Source organism: Capra hircus, chromosome 13, assembly GCF_001704415.2.
Source record: "Capra hircus breed San Clemente chromosome 13, ASM170441v1, whole genome shotgun sequence".
Taxonomy (NCBI): domain Eukaryota; kingdom Metazoa; phylum Chordata; class Mammalia; order Artiodactyla; family Bovidae; genus Capra; species Capra hircus.
In genome coordinates this window covers 10,563,887-10,578,102 of record NC_030820.1, presented here as the reverse complement: position 1 = coordinate 10,578,102, position 14,216 = coordinate 10,563,887, and the positions used below count along the sequence as shown (strand labels likewise).

The following is a 14,216-nucleotide window of genomic DNA, read 5'->3' as shown; positions in this document are numbered from 1 at the left end:
TCTCTGCTGACTGTTCCTGGAATATGGGTTATCTGTGAACATGTCCCACTATCTACAGTAATGCCTTCTGAGCTGCTTCTATGATGAGCGAACCGTGTCCAGGATGGGTGGCTGGGGTGGGACCACTGAGCTGGCCCTTACCTCTGTGCAGCCTCTGTCCTTTCTGAAGCTTCAAGCTCTTGTCGGATCCTCCCCAGCTCATTTTTCAAGAGAGTGTTTTCTTCAGAAAGCTTTTCCAACTTGATTCTGGATAACAAATTAAAAAGAAAGAAGAGTGGGAATTCCAGGAGCTGGTCACCCGACAGAGTCAGGTCTTGCAATGACCCCTAGCCACACTTTCCTTCCCTGGATGGGGAGGCAGGGCACCAGTCCCTCCCTGTATCCAGTGTTAACCTGCTCTGGTTTGCATCTCCCAAGAGAAAAGCTACAGAAAAACAAAGCTTTCTTAGCTCCTAAAAGAGCCAGTGACTAGTGTATTCGGCACCTTGGTTCTCTGTGTTTACAGCTGGCCTGTTCCTGCATCTCCTTACACCTTCACTGAAATGTCAGCGTGCTCACAGCTGGCACCAATGCAAGATGCTGGGTGAGAGTCCTCACGGAGTTGCTGCAAGGAAATGCCCCCCAGGGACCCCGAGCACAAAGCTGAGGAACACAAGGACTCAGGAAGCTGAATCCTATGGGGAGTGCCCCCTATCCTACACCCTGAGGTCAGCACTGGAGGAATGCCAGGAGCCAGCACACAAGATCCCACCCATGACAAGGTCACGAGGAGAGACCCGACAGGCAAGGCGGATCAGGACTCGAGGGACTCCCTGGACCGGCTCAAGCATCTACCCCGATACCAAAATCTGTCTGTCTACTGTTTACTATATTATGCCTTTCACCAACTCTTTTGGCATTACCAGGGGGCTCTCCCCGACCACCTTTCTCTGGAGAAAATCAACTGAGGGCTCTAGTTGATAAGTCTCCTGGGCATGAAAGGAATATTTCAATTCAAACCCCTCTGTTAGCATTCTAACTTGTGTGGCAGGTTTTTCCATACTCTTACAACTAACGCACATGATTGTTCACAACTTCCCAACCATGAAAGGCAGGGGAACTTAAACATTCTAAAGTTCTAACAGGCATAGAGCCCTTCGAGGAGTAAAAACTATTAGAATAGAGCTGGTGAAGGATTTCATTGTTGAGCCAATGCTTGCTGCCAACTTCCCATATCCCTTACCCATTGTGTGCCTGGGAGTATATTAGTTCATATAGTTGGTATGTAGGGAAAATAAGTAGTAGCCTTGGTGTTAGCAACATTAGACCTTTGAGTTAATAAGTTTTTTCTTTGTTATAACCCACTGCAGCTTTGCTGCATAGGAATGTAACTTTATTTAGTACTTTCTGAGAGTGGCGCCAGACTTTAGAAAAAACACTTTTAGAGAAAATAAGTTTACTGGTTGACAAACCTTTATCAGAAAAAAAGGGTCATAAACTGTTGACAGGCCTCCAGGCCAGAAGATGATGTAAATCACATAAGACTTTTGTATATGGAAAGGCATGCAGAAAGAAAGCCTGGTTTCGATAAGGGTCAGAACTGCTGACCCTGCATGACTCTGCATCTTCCATTCCCCTCTATGTACAACCCAAGGTATAAAAGCTCTTTTTAAAAATAAAGTTACAGACCAGACCTGTTCCACCTAAGCTTGGTCTCCCCGTCTCTCTCTTTCTCTCTCTCTCTCTTGCCTACTCCATCCATCCTGAGGGAACCCCTGGATCCTGCTGGGGCTGGACCCCAGTAGAGGAAACTGGAAAGATGCCTGTGTCAGCGGACAGAGGGTGATCCAATGCAATGTGGAACCTTCAGGAGGGGAAAGCAAGTACTGACAGAGGCTGCCCAGGCCAAGTCTGCCTGGAGCCCTTGGCTTCCGACGCTCTTAGTCTCCCTGGAAGGTAACTCCATTGATGTGGAACAGATGAGCAACTGACCAATAAAGATCACGGGGAGGCAGCTTGAAACCCATGCCTGCTGCCCAGAAAATCTGTCCTTGATATGTGCTGGTGTCACTGACATTTATTCCCCTAAGCATTAGGTTTCTACCTGGCATTAGCTTCTGATTTTTTCAATCCAAAAGTACTCAAAGCACATGGCCTCATATGTTTAATATATTATTCTTATAATATCAAGCATAAGTATCCCCTTCATAAGCATAAGTATGATTTCATTTTTCTCATGAGGAACTAGAGAAAAATTAAGACACAGAAGTCAATGGAATTTTAAAAGAAGTGAAGGGTTTCAATGAGGAGAGTGATCTCAAATGAGGTCTGTGTTTTGAACTGTTATTCAGGCTCCTGGATGGAAAACAAATTGATTTGAGACAGGTGTGTGTGTGTATTTGGGTGGCAGCAGGGGATGGGGGTTTTGCTTCCAGTTTCCTGGACCTCCAGTAAGACGGAGGTTGCCTTATCCCAGTCCTCCACATTCACCAGATAACCAGAGCCTGTGCAGAGCTGATCATCTAAGGTGTGGCGTCCTCACAGAAGGTTATAGAAACCTCCAGGGCCCTTAAACAAAAACCTGAATGCTGAAACCAGAGCTGTGAGCATTAAGCAACACAAAATGGGGTTGCCCTGAGCGTTACCCTGAGGCCAACACCTACATCAGTGTGGAGAAACCACACTGGGGGCGCGTGTGCTGGGCGGGTTCCCTGGAAGAGGTTAAGCGGTCTCAGATTAAGAGGCTCCCACGTCTTCTTGGCAAAAGCAAAACACATCCGTTCTGCAGGGAGAACCCTCTACTACAGCTCTCAAGAGTCCCAGAGGTAAACATTGTGTGAACATGAGCTCACAACCAAAGGTCACCACAACGTATGTGGGAAAGGACCACTGATGAGAGTCAGAAGAAGCCAAAACAACAGAATTAGATCCCAGATATTGGAATTATCAGACACAAACTTGGGATAAATATTATTAAATGTTTACTTAAATAAAAGATGAAAATAAAAAGTGGACAAGCAAGCAACAAGAAGCTATCAGAAATAATCACGCAGGACCAAACAGAATGCAAGAAAATGAAAAAAAAAAAACATCAATGTCAAAATAAAAGCTCACTGGTAGATTAGATATAGCTGAAGAAAGAATCACTGACCTGGAACACAGAGATATGAAAAAGTACCCAGAATGTGCCATGTACAGAAAAGAAGATGGAATAAATGGAAGAGAGTTTAAGAAAAGGAGGAAAAGTGAAAAGATCTAATATCATACATCCAGCTGAAAAGGCCATTGAGGGGAGAGACAATATTTTACAAAGAATATCTGAAAGATTTTCATAGGACACAAATCTATATATTCAGCAGGCATAATCTCTAAGTACAGTAAATAAAAAGAAAACAGCACCTATGCCCTACAACTCAACAATTCCATTCTTAGAACACCAGCACCAAGAACAAACAATGGGGCTACCCAGAGCCCCCCCAGGGGTAACCACTATCCCAACTTGGAACAGTGACCCTGAGGGACATGTTCTGGGTGCTGGTTACACAGATGTGTCCAGTTCATCAATTCTTCCAACTGTATACACGTGTGAATTTTTGTGTGTGTGCATGTAACACTTCAATAAAAAGTTAAAATGAAAGAAATACACACCTAAATACACCAAAGAAAAACGACAAAAGATGGAGACGCTAACAGCAACCAGAGGACACAACTCAGATCACCTCCTGTGGGGACAGAATAACAGCCTCTAAAAGACGTCTGCATCCAGAACCTACAAATGTGCTATTTCATAGCAAAGGGGAATCAATGCAACACACAGAATTAAAGCTGCTAATTCACTGCCCTTAGATGGAAAGAGTGTCCTAGACTGTCCACTAGGGCCCTCCACTGTGGAAGAGCAGGCAGAAGACGGAGTCAGGATGGAGCGCGAGGAGGACCAACCAGTCACTGCTGGCGTTAGAGGAGGGTGTGGATCAAGAATGGGAGGCCTGCAGGTTTCCTCCCGAGCTTCCAGAAAGGAAGGCGGCTGCCAACACAGAGACTCTCGCCCAGTCGTAGGCACTTCTGATTTCCAGGCTCGAGCACCGTGAAATCTTAAGTTATGATGCTTTAAGCCTCTGACTTCCTGGTAACTCATCACCGCAGCAATGGAAAATGGATGCTCACACAGAGCAGCCTGCCCAGGTCAGAGGGCAGAGGGCAGAGGGCAGAGGGCAGCCTTCAACTGCACATCAAGGTTTGTGCTCCTAGGAAGACCAGCCTTCAGAAATGGGAGAGAAGCTGAGACATTTTCAGTTAAGGAAAACTGACGGAATGTACTCCAAAGACAGTTTCATGAAAGGCCACACATCAGAGTGAAGAAGATGGTCCCATAAAGAAGGCATCTAACCACACATCCAAGTGGAGGACCATTCAGTAAAACGCCCGGTCTGGAGATTTGAAAAACGGCCATGTCCAAATGCCTTGAAACAATCTACCAAGACAGACCCAGGAGGAAACATAAGACCTGAACAGACCTGTAACAAGGGTTACAGATGCCGGAGAATGGAGCCTTCTCCGCCCACCACTCTGGGGCCAAAAGCTGCAAACACCTGTCTCACTCCTGGCTGCACCCCGGGAAACCCTGTCCAATGATCCAGACACCACTGAGACTGGAACTGTGACGTTAGCTGTGACGTTAACTGTGGGGCCAACAAGCCAAGGCGTACTGCAAGTCAGGAGAAGCAGGGAGAGGCCCAGCACAGCCCGCTGGGCCCGGGGGCTGGGTGGAGGATCAGGACAGCACTGGGCTCCTGTGCCTGTCCAGAGGAAGTGCCCAAGACAGACGGCAGAGAGGGCGTGTGGCCGCTGGGCTGATCCTGCACGGAAGGCCCCCAGGTGTGCCGGGGCCTGATGTGGACTCGCAGGTCCACTGGGCCCAAGACCAGCCTTCGATCGTAGCCGCAATTGCAGCAGTGGGTCCACATGTTCACCTGAGGCTCTCTGCCACTTGTGAGGCCCAGCACGACCTCTGCTTCATGGAGCAGGGAATTCAGAAGTCAGCCCACCACGACCAAGGCTCCACATCACTGGGGGACCCCCGCGTCTGAGGCAGAGGCCTAGAGCAAGGTCTAGAGGGTGATAAACAGTCCAGGCGCCTCGGGGGGAAGTGCGGGGGGTCTGGGTACAGAGCCTGGGGCCACTGGCTGTGCCAGTATTTTCCTTCTCAAGCCGGGAGGTGCGCTGACATTTACTCCTTGGCTTATCATAAATCCCACGGGATCTGTTTTCCGGTGAAGCAGCATGCCATGGTCACCCTGCGGGCAGGGGCTGGCGCCTCAGCTAGACACACCCGCGTGTGCGGTGAGCCAGTGTCTTCTGCCCAGACAAGGGACACAGCAGCTCACGAAGCCTCTCCCTCCACAGGACACGGGGAGCTTGCGGGAGTGCTGTGTGGGCACTCACGGGGCCAAAACACAATGTGTGGAGAGCACAACCACAACACACAGCTGTGCCTGCCTGCAGTCACCAGGGTCATCTCCTGGGTGGTGCTGGGAGGCTCCTGGAAAAGACCTTCTAGAGGCCTGGGCTCCTGAGATGGAGTGGGTGCCGGCCTGGGCCCCAGGGGGGCCCGGGAGGAGGGCCAGGCTACATACCTGATGCTCCATCACCGGCTTACGGACCGCCGCCCCCCCTTCAGCCTCCCCTCAGGCCTCTCCAGCCCCTCAGCTTCCTAGTGGGGCCTGGAGGATGGGCATGTGGGCCCTTCTTCTCTAGCACAGAAGATCATGTTCCAGTTTTCCAAATAAACCTTTTCTCTCCTTTTCCCACAAATCTCAGATTCTTTCAAGAACTCCACTAACCCAAACTAAAGGCCTTTCCCATTATTTGGGGGCATTTAGGCCTTTCATCCACCTCCTCAGGAGCCACGAGGTGACAGATGAGGGAGACTGTTTTTAAAGTCAGACTCCTTGGGACTTCCCTGGCAGTCCAGCGGTGAAGACTCCATGCGTCCACCATAGGGGCACAGGTTTGATCCCTGGTGAGGGAACTAAGCTCTCTCATGCCATGCACACAGTGTGGCTGAAAGAAAAGTCAGAACCTGTGTAAAATAACCTGCTCTTTCAGGGCTCACCACTCAGGTTACGCATACTTATGACTCTGAGCAATCTGCCCAAATTCAATTTCAAATCTGGGTTCTCGGCAATACCCTGGACCCGAGATCCCTCAAGGCCGGGGTGGCAGACCTGAGCCTCTGGAGCGCCTCCTGCAGCCGTGCTCTCTCCTGGCTGAGGCGGTGCGCATGGCCCTGCTCCAGCTCCGCCCTCCTCTGCAGCTGCTCCCGCAGGCCTCGGACCACCTCCTGCGACTCCACCTGCAGCGTCACCAACTCGGCCTTCTGACCCTGCAGCACGCCAACCTCGAGCTGGAAGGCCCGCTCCAGCTGCCTCCTCTCCTCTGCAAAGGCCCTTTTCGTCACCTCCATTTTCCTCTCGTGGTCATTAACCTGAGGATAGAGGCATGAGTGATGTTGACCGGGGGCCTCCAAATACAATTCACTTGATGAAGCAAGGCTGCTGGATGCAGCACCCAAACAGCAGGTGGCCCAGCTTCAACAGGGTGCCGAGGCCCCTGAAAGGCTCCCCACGGCTTGTGTGGCCGCCTGCTTCCATCACTTCCTGTAACCTCCACTGCAGCCTTGGGGGAAGGCCCGCAGGTGCAGAAGGGAGGCTGGCAGCCCGGCAGGTAGCCGCAGGAGGAGGGCAGAGGGGAACAACACCTCCACGAGGCCTGGAAGGCAAGGCCACAGCAGGCACGCAGGGGCAGGACCACCCCATGGCCATGGTGACACCTGACAAGCTGTGGGCACCATCCCTCCACAAAACCCACCACAATCGAGTAACAGAGCAAGAGACACAGTCACCCAAGAAGACAGGCTTGGCCAGGGTGGCCTAGGAGCCCCTGCGTGCTAAGTCGCTTCAGTCGTGTCTGACTCTGTGTGACCCTGTGGACTGTGGCCCACCAGGCTCCTTTGTCCATGGGATTCTCCAGGTAAGAAGACTGGAGTGGTTGCCATGCTCTCCTCCAGGGGATCTTCCCGACCCAGGGATCGAACCTGCGTCTCTTATGACTCCTGTATTGGTGACATATCTCCTCTTTTCCACTAGCACCACCTGGGGAGCCCCTGGTACAGGGCAATCACAGGAACCAAGATTCTGCTCCCAGAATCTGCTTCTGTCTTGCCTCCTTCCGAAGGGGGTGGAGGCAGAAAGTCAAGGTCACACACATTCCCTGCAAACCTCCGTCCCCCTGAGCGAGCTATGGGCAGACATGCCTGCAGACGTGTCTCAGCAGCAGCAAGTTCCCCGACCTCTGCGGCCTCCCTCAGTCCCCTGACCTTGGTCTCCAGCTGGATCTTGAGTTCTTGGTAACGCTCCTTCAGCTGCTCCAACATGATCTCTGTTTCTATACTCGCTGGGGCGGAATCACCCACGAACGTGACGGTGCCTGAAAATAAGAGGACACGTCCACAGATGTTCTGGTCGGACCAGCATGGGATCAAGCATCTTTCAATTTCATAGCTGCAGTCACCATCTGCAGTGATTTTGGACCCACAGCACGGCCAGCCCTCCTGGGCCCAGGTGTCCCCCACGCCATGCGTGGTAGGGGGCACACTCAAGGCTCGAGTCAGAATGTGAGTGTGGCCACTGCTGGGGTTTCATCCATGCTGGTTGATGGGCTGGAAAGTGAAGGGAGCAGACACATCCTGACCTGTCGCCTGCTCTTTTCACTTCCTGAATTGTATTCCGTGAAAAAGAGGGACAGACTCGGCAACATCGGCCGAGAGAATTTGGGATAAGCATCTTAGGAAAGAGAGCATCCCATCGCCCTGACAACAGGAAACTGCTGCCTGGGTCAGGAGTGGCCCCGATTGGAGGCACAGCCAGCCCGGCCTCCACCACCCACCCCTGCACCACAGCACTGCTGTCCTGACCACCCCTTCTCCTTAGATGGGGTCGAGGGGAAGAGAAAAGGCTCCAGCCGGGAGAGTGCTCTGGCTGCGTCGGCGCCAACACGAAGCTCGGGGCTCCCTCTGGTGCTACGACCCAGAGCCATCTGGCCACCGCAGCCAGGGCGCAGGTCCTGGCTCTCAACAAGGGCCACACATTCCTTGCAGCTCAGGCTCGTCCAGAGATAAAGACCATCGACCCCTGGCCACATGGGCCCCTGACACTCATTGAGGCATGTGATGACAGCAGCCACACGCCAACCACCCCTGGCTGAGGGCGGCAGGGCTGTGGCTCGGGGGCCAGCACAGTGCACTGCTGCAGGTGCAGGTGAGGGCCTCCCTTAGAGGCCAGGTGCACAGAAGACCCTCCTGGCTGCCCTTGGAGGCCCCAAGGAACACTCACATGGACTGCCCCGTCAGCCATCACAGGCCGCCCCCCACAGCCCCAGCCCGCTCTCTGCTCCCCTGCCCAGCTGACCCTCCCCAGGGTTATCTCCTTCCGTCCCCCCTGCCTTAGGAGGCTCACAGGGGACACGCCTGCCCTGAGGTCACACCAAGGTCATCATAACCCTCACCACTTACTCTGTCCAAGCAGTAGGACCTTCCTCCTCCTCCATCTCCCTTGGGGCTCTGGGTTGCCTAAACCCTCGCCTCAGATAGGACCCTTCTCCCACACAAGTGGTCCGAAGGACTTGTGACCCCCTGCACAGCGGGCTGGCCCACCGCCCCACCCCCGGGGCAGGAGCTCGCGACCCACCACCTCCCAGCAGACCCACCACCTCCAAGCACTCAGCTCCTACCTGCTGGGCCGTGTCCTGGGGACAGGCGGCCGTGCCAACTCGGGGCTGCCTTTACCTGCAGGCCTTCCAGGGCGGCCTGCAGCTCGTCGTTGCGGTCCTGCAGGTCCTGTGGGCAGAGCCAGACACTTCCTCCAGCCACTGCGGCCATCAGGCCCAGGAGCGGGGCATGGTGCCAGCACCCGGGTAACAGTTCAGGCCCCAGCAGGGCGGGTCCCGACTTCCAGGATGGGGCACCAACACTAACCCGGGCACCGAACTGCTCCGGGAGCGACAAGGAGCGGGAGTCATTTCCCAACCTCTTATGCCTGGCACCACCTTCCAGCACTGGATACCCAGAAGGGACCCAGGGGGAGAAAGGTGCAGTGAAAGTGAGAAATGGAGAAAATACAGAGACCTTTTAACACCTGAAACCACAAGAGGCTGGGGGAGCATGCTCGTGAGGGGTAGGGGAGACCTGGGGGACATGAGGCTTAAGAGGAAGGGCCTCTGGGACCTTCCTGGTGGTCCAGCGGTTAGGACTGAGTGCTTTCCCTGCAAGGGACGCGGGTTTGCTCCCTGATTAGGGAGCTAAGACCCTGCAAGCTGCACAGCACAGAGGGAAAAATACAAGAGGAAGGGTCTCGTTTGTAACAAGCATCATTTATCCACCCAAAGAATGAAATAGAACTCAACAAGCCCACCTGGTCACCTGGCTTTCACAGGCCAGGCAGGGCAGCGTTCACAGTCCGCTCTCCCAGGTAGTCCCCAGGGCCCGGGCGCCACGTTTGCCCGCGACGGTGGGTCCACGTGCTCCTCCCCCGCCTCGGGTGGGCCGTGGGCACCCCACCTGGAGGACGCCACGTGCGATGCCGCTTCCAGCCGGCTCCTCCCCCCGGGACCCAGGCTCTGGGGTCAATGCCTCGCGCACATTCAAGGCCCCACCTCCCGCTCTGATTTTCCTTTTTGGGGGGCTGCGCCAGGCGGCCTGCAGGATCTTAGTTCCCCAACCAGGGATCACACCCGTGCCCCCTGCATCGGGGCTGGAGTCTTAACCACTGGGCCACCAGGGCAGGCCCTCCTCTCTGATTTTTTAATCTGAGTTTCCTCTCCAGGCAGGTCTTGTCAGTTCCTTCTTATCTCCCTGGTGGCCAGTGCCTGGCCTGTGTCCACACCCGCGCTGGGAGGAGGAGCCTCTAACTAGCGACTCTACGCCATGTGGGAGAAGGGACAGGCCCTGCTGATCGTAGAGGAAGCACCTGTTTACTAGGACCACTGTACCTCCTTCAGAAACTCCTGAGCAAATACGCAATCTCCCCAGAGTGAGCACCTCTGCCCCAGTGGAAAGGGCAAGGCCAGGAAGCGAGGGCTGCAGGGAGGCCCGTGGGGCGGCGGGTGTGTACGCCCGGCCCCCCGCCCCGCAACGACACCACACAGGCCACCGAGCAGCTCTGACGTGGTCAGTCTGGATCGAGGTGTGCAGCATAAACTCTACAATGATCTTAAAGACCAGGTTCCCAAAGAGGGATGCAAAATAGCTCACTTAAAATGTGATTATATTGATTACATGCTGAAATGATGACACTGTGAAAGTAATGGAGTAAATAAAATGTTATAAAATTAACGTCCCCCATTTCTTTTTAGCTTTCTTTTTCCTTTTACCTTTTTTAACGTGACCACTGGAAAACTTGGAAGTACACACAGGACTGCTATTTTTACTGAGCAGCGCTGATATGGCAGGAAACTTCGACAGAATCATTTCTACCCAATGCCCTGCCCCTTCAGTGGTTCCTTCTGCCCCTCAAACGGCTACTGTAAGAGCATATACGTGCTCTGCAAGTTCAGCAGAGCCAGAAAACAGGCCCTTAAGGTATGATGCTAGGCAGACTACTCTGTTCTAAGCACCTAAGGATGACATGCACTGTCCTGGGTCCCAGCCTGTCTATCCAGGGTGTGTCCAGGAGGGCTGGGGAGCCATGTGCCTGCTTTCGTGTGGGTTGCACGTGAATTTGGGCTGCCTGTGGATGCTGAAGGCAGTCACAGGGTGCTGCCCCGAGAGCCGGGAAAGGCAGCAAGTCCACTGCACACAGTGAAGCCCTAGGTCTGAGGGCTCTGGAACCTTCGAGGCTTCTCTTCGCGTTAGCGTTAGCAGGAGAGGTGAGCTCAGCAAGAAAGCAGGAGAGGGTGGGTTTCAACAGCAGCTTGGAAAGCACTGGAGAGGAAGGGGGGCCAGCCACACCAAGTCAGCACACACAGAGGGGCTGGCTGCCCAGATATTTGCAACTTCATGTATTAGAAATTATTAAAAAAAATATTTTTAACATTCTCAATGCTAGTTTGAAACAGCCAAAAATATCCCTGCAAAAGAGGGAAGATCTCTGAATAAGTAGCACCCAAATGTAAAATTTTTTTTGCCAAAATTTCAAGGATCAAAAGTGAAATGAGTAGCAACAGTTAGGTGACAGTCATGTTGAAAAAAACAAAGGGGGTTACACCTGTATGAAAAAATTCAGGTGCACTAAAGCAACGTATTAACTGCTGGTTAGTCATAGGTGCTCAAAGTGGGGGAGAAAACCAGCAGGAAGGAGAGTTCCTCCCAGAAAGTTAACCACAAAACTCACACACCACACGGTCTCTGAGAAGGGCTACACAGGTGACCCATACACAGGACTGCAGGGGCACCAGGATTCGGGGTGTGGCAGGCAGGAGGCAGGGGTCACGTCACACTGCAGACCAGCACGGGCTCACCTTTATCCTCTGGTGTGGCCAAAGCATCACGTGCAGAGAGACAGTTCTTACATTAATCGGGAGGGAAACCATTAAGAAGCAAGTGAATACTACACCCTTGACTACAAACAATCATGTTTTATCTGCTGGAGTCCTGGACAATCTTGACGGAGTAACAGTGTGATCTGTTTCCCAGCAGTGACTGTTCACCACCTGCACCCTGCTCTGCATGGTGGCAACGCCAGCTGAGTGGGCTCACATGTAGGTTTGGCCCAGGAAATGCATACACTCAACCACAGGAAACAAGATGAAGCCCTACACAGTGCCTGGACACACACGGGGGCCTTGGGACTGGGGTGAGCAGCCTGTGTGGGGCTGGGCACAGGTGCTGGGCAGGCCAAGTCCCAACTGCCTCCTTGCAGAACACAAGGCTCGGGAAACTCCCCTGCAGTCCAGCATTGAGGACTCCATGCTTTCACTGCCGAGGGTGTGGGTTCTTTCCCTGGTCAGGAAACTACGATCCCACAAGCCATGCAGCGCAGCCAAAAAAATTTGAAAAAACAAAAACATGAGGCTCAGAAGACCTCAACTGAAGAAGGAAGCCCACATCAGAGGCTACGCCCGCCCAGCTCATGTAGGGATGCTCCTGTGGACACGGGCTGGGCCACCCCACGTGGAGGCCAGGAGGTGGGAGGGGCCACCCAGTCCTGAACAGACAGCGCCTGACGTTCCCTTGGGCAAGGGGCCACTTACCCGGCACTTAAGCTCGTATTCCTTCAGGATATCTGAGAATCGCTCTTCCTGGGCTAGGAGTTCTGTGCTCCGAGGCTCCAGCTGAAAGCCAGATGCAATCAGGAAAATAAGGGCCAGGACCTCAGGCCAGGTAGAGGGTGGGCTGCCACCACCTCAAACTGCCGCAGTATGCTAAGCATCTGCAGGCGCAGCCACCTGTCCCTCCTCTTCCTCCCCGCCCTTCATTTACAAGGTCTCAGGGCAGAAGGATGTTTGGAATTTCAGGAAGGTGGTCATGCTCCCACCTGGACCCTGGGCTGCCTTCTTGCCTCAGCCACCTGGGAGGCCCCTTGCACGGACCCTGCACCTCCCTCCCTTCCCCTCCTCCCCTCAAAATGACAGAAAGGGCCAGGTCTCTAAGTGCTCCTCACCCCACCACTGGGGTCTGTGCAGTTGCTGACTGGTCCAGGCCTCGCCACCAGAAGGTCAAAATGCAGGGCATCACTGGGGTGTCACCTGCACCCCTGTACTGCCTGAAGGGGGGGGAAATACAGGCAAAGTGGCCTTAATAATTTCCTCTCCATCACAGAATTTTAGGTTTCCCAGGTGGCACTAGCGCTGAAGAACCCGCCTGCCAACGTAGGAGATGCAGGAGGCGCAGGTTCAATCCCCGGACCGGGAAGATCCCCTGGAGCAGGAGATGGCACCCACGCCAGTGTTCTTGCCTGGAGAATCCCATGGATGGAGGAGCCTGGCGGGCTACAGCCCACGGGGTCACAACGATTCAGACCCGACTGAGTGACTGAGCAGCACGTGGAATTTTAGCAGAAAAACCCAATTCCGTCTCCTGTGTATTCTGCATGAAGACCCTGACGCCCTTTACCAGCACCCACAGGCACTTCTCTGCGGACTCACACTCAGCAAGAGGACTTGCCTGGTCCTTCAACACAAACTCCAGGTCATTCTGCAGCTTCAGGACTAGCTTCTCTGAGTCTGAGAGCTTCTCCACGACTTCAATCATCTCCTTCTGCAATCGACTATTTTCCTACAAGACACAGGTCAGTGTTAGGACGGATTTGAAGCTGCACCGCAACAGTCCAGGAGTCCACCGGAAAGAAGGCGGTGTCTGGAGACACAGGATACGATCAGAAGGCAGGCCTGGCTTCTCCTCTGGGGGACGGAGGTAGGGCAGGTGTGGAGGAACCCACAGTCAGGGAAGAGGAAGGAGGTGGGGCCGGGGCCACCTCACTGGAAGCAAAGGCAGGCGGGGAGCAGGTCTGGGACGCTCTCCACAGCCAGGAAGAGCGCCCCGAGCGGGTCACACACCAGGGCTGTGGGCGGGTGACGCTTTTGTCTTTGGTCTAGTGATCTGGTCCCAGGGAGGCAGCTGAGGTGGCAGCTGAGAGCGAGAGCCCCGGGGCCCCCATCCTGCGGAACACACGGCTGCAGAGGAGGCCTGGGTCTCTCCTGGAGAAGCCAGGACGCTTCCGCTTAGGCTGAGAAATGGGCTCTCTCGGTGGCCGCAGAAAACGTTCCTTAGCGTCAAGGCCCCAGGGCCGCGGGGAGGGTTCAGTCCTGGCCCAGGAAGGTGTGGGTGTGGAGGAGGGACCCCCGGACAATGTAGCCTCCCTCTTTTCAGGTGGGTGGCCCTGAGGAGGCACCCCACAGCACCCTGCCCCCACTACCTTCAGGGCCAGGGTCAGCTTCTCGCGGAGGCTGGTTTCCTCTGCCTGCAGGCGCCGCAAGTCCTCCTCCAGCCCGGCCCTCTGCCGCCGGGCCTGCTCCCAGAACAGCTCGCGTTCCCCCTCCACCTCGGATCGCAGGAGGCTCAGCCTCCCCCGGTAGCCCTGCTCCAGGCGTCTGCAAGGAACATGGCACACGGTGCGTCGGGCTCCTGGGGGGCGCCATCTGGGCCTCCCCCTCCCCAGGGTCTCCCGTCAGCACACTTGGCCTCGGCATTGGGGACTCGTTTGTTCCTGCCTGATAGACGGGGGAGCTACAGTGTTGTGGGGCAG

At 54.4% G+C, this 14,216-nt stretch overlaps 1 protein-coding gene across 3 annotated transcripts in view; it reads right to left on the bottom strand.

Moving 5' to 3' along the window:
- NINL (ninein like) overlaps nucleotides 1-14,216 on the bottom strand; it is a 122,025-nt gene that overhangs the window by 14,498 nt on the left and 93,311 nt on the right. For all 3 annotated transcript variants that reach the window (XM_018056940.1, XM_018056941.1, XM_018056939.1), the window contains exons 11-17: nucleotides 13,887-14,061; nucleotides 13,136-13,246; nucleotides 12,223-12,303; nucleotides 8,767-8,872; nucleotides 7,355-7,464; nucleotides 6,204-6,463; nucleotides 142-246 (exon numbers count right to left, since the gene is read on the bottom strand). In XM_018056940.1, coding sequence (XP_017912429.1) covers nucleotides 142-246; nucleotides 6,204-6,463; nucleotides 7,355-7,464; nucleotides 8,767-8,872; nucleotides 12,223-12,303; nucleotides 13,136-13,246; nucleotides 13,887-14,061 — 948 coding nt within the window. The remainder of the gene's footprint in view (nucleotides 1-141; nucleotides 247-6,203; nucleotides 6,464-7,354; nucleotides 7,465-8,766; nucleotides 8,873-12,222; nucleotides 12,304-13,135; nucleotides 13,247-13,886; nucleotides 14,062-14,216) is intronic.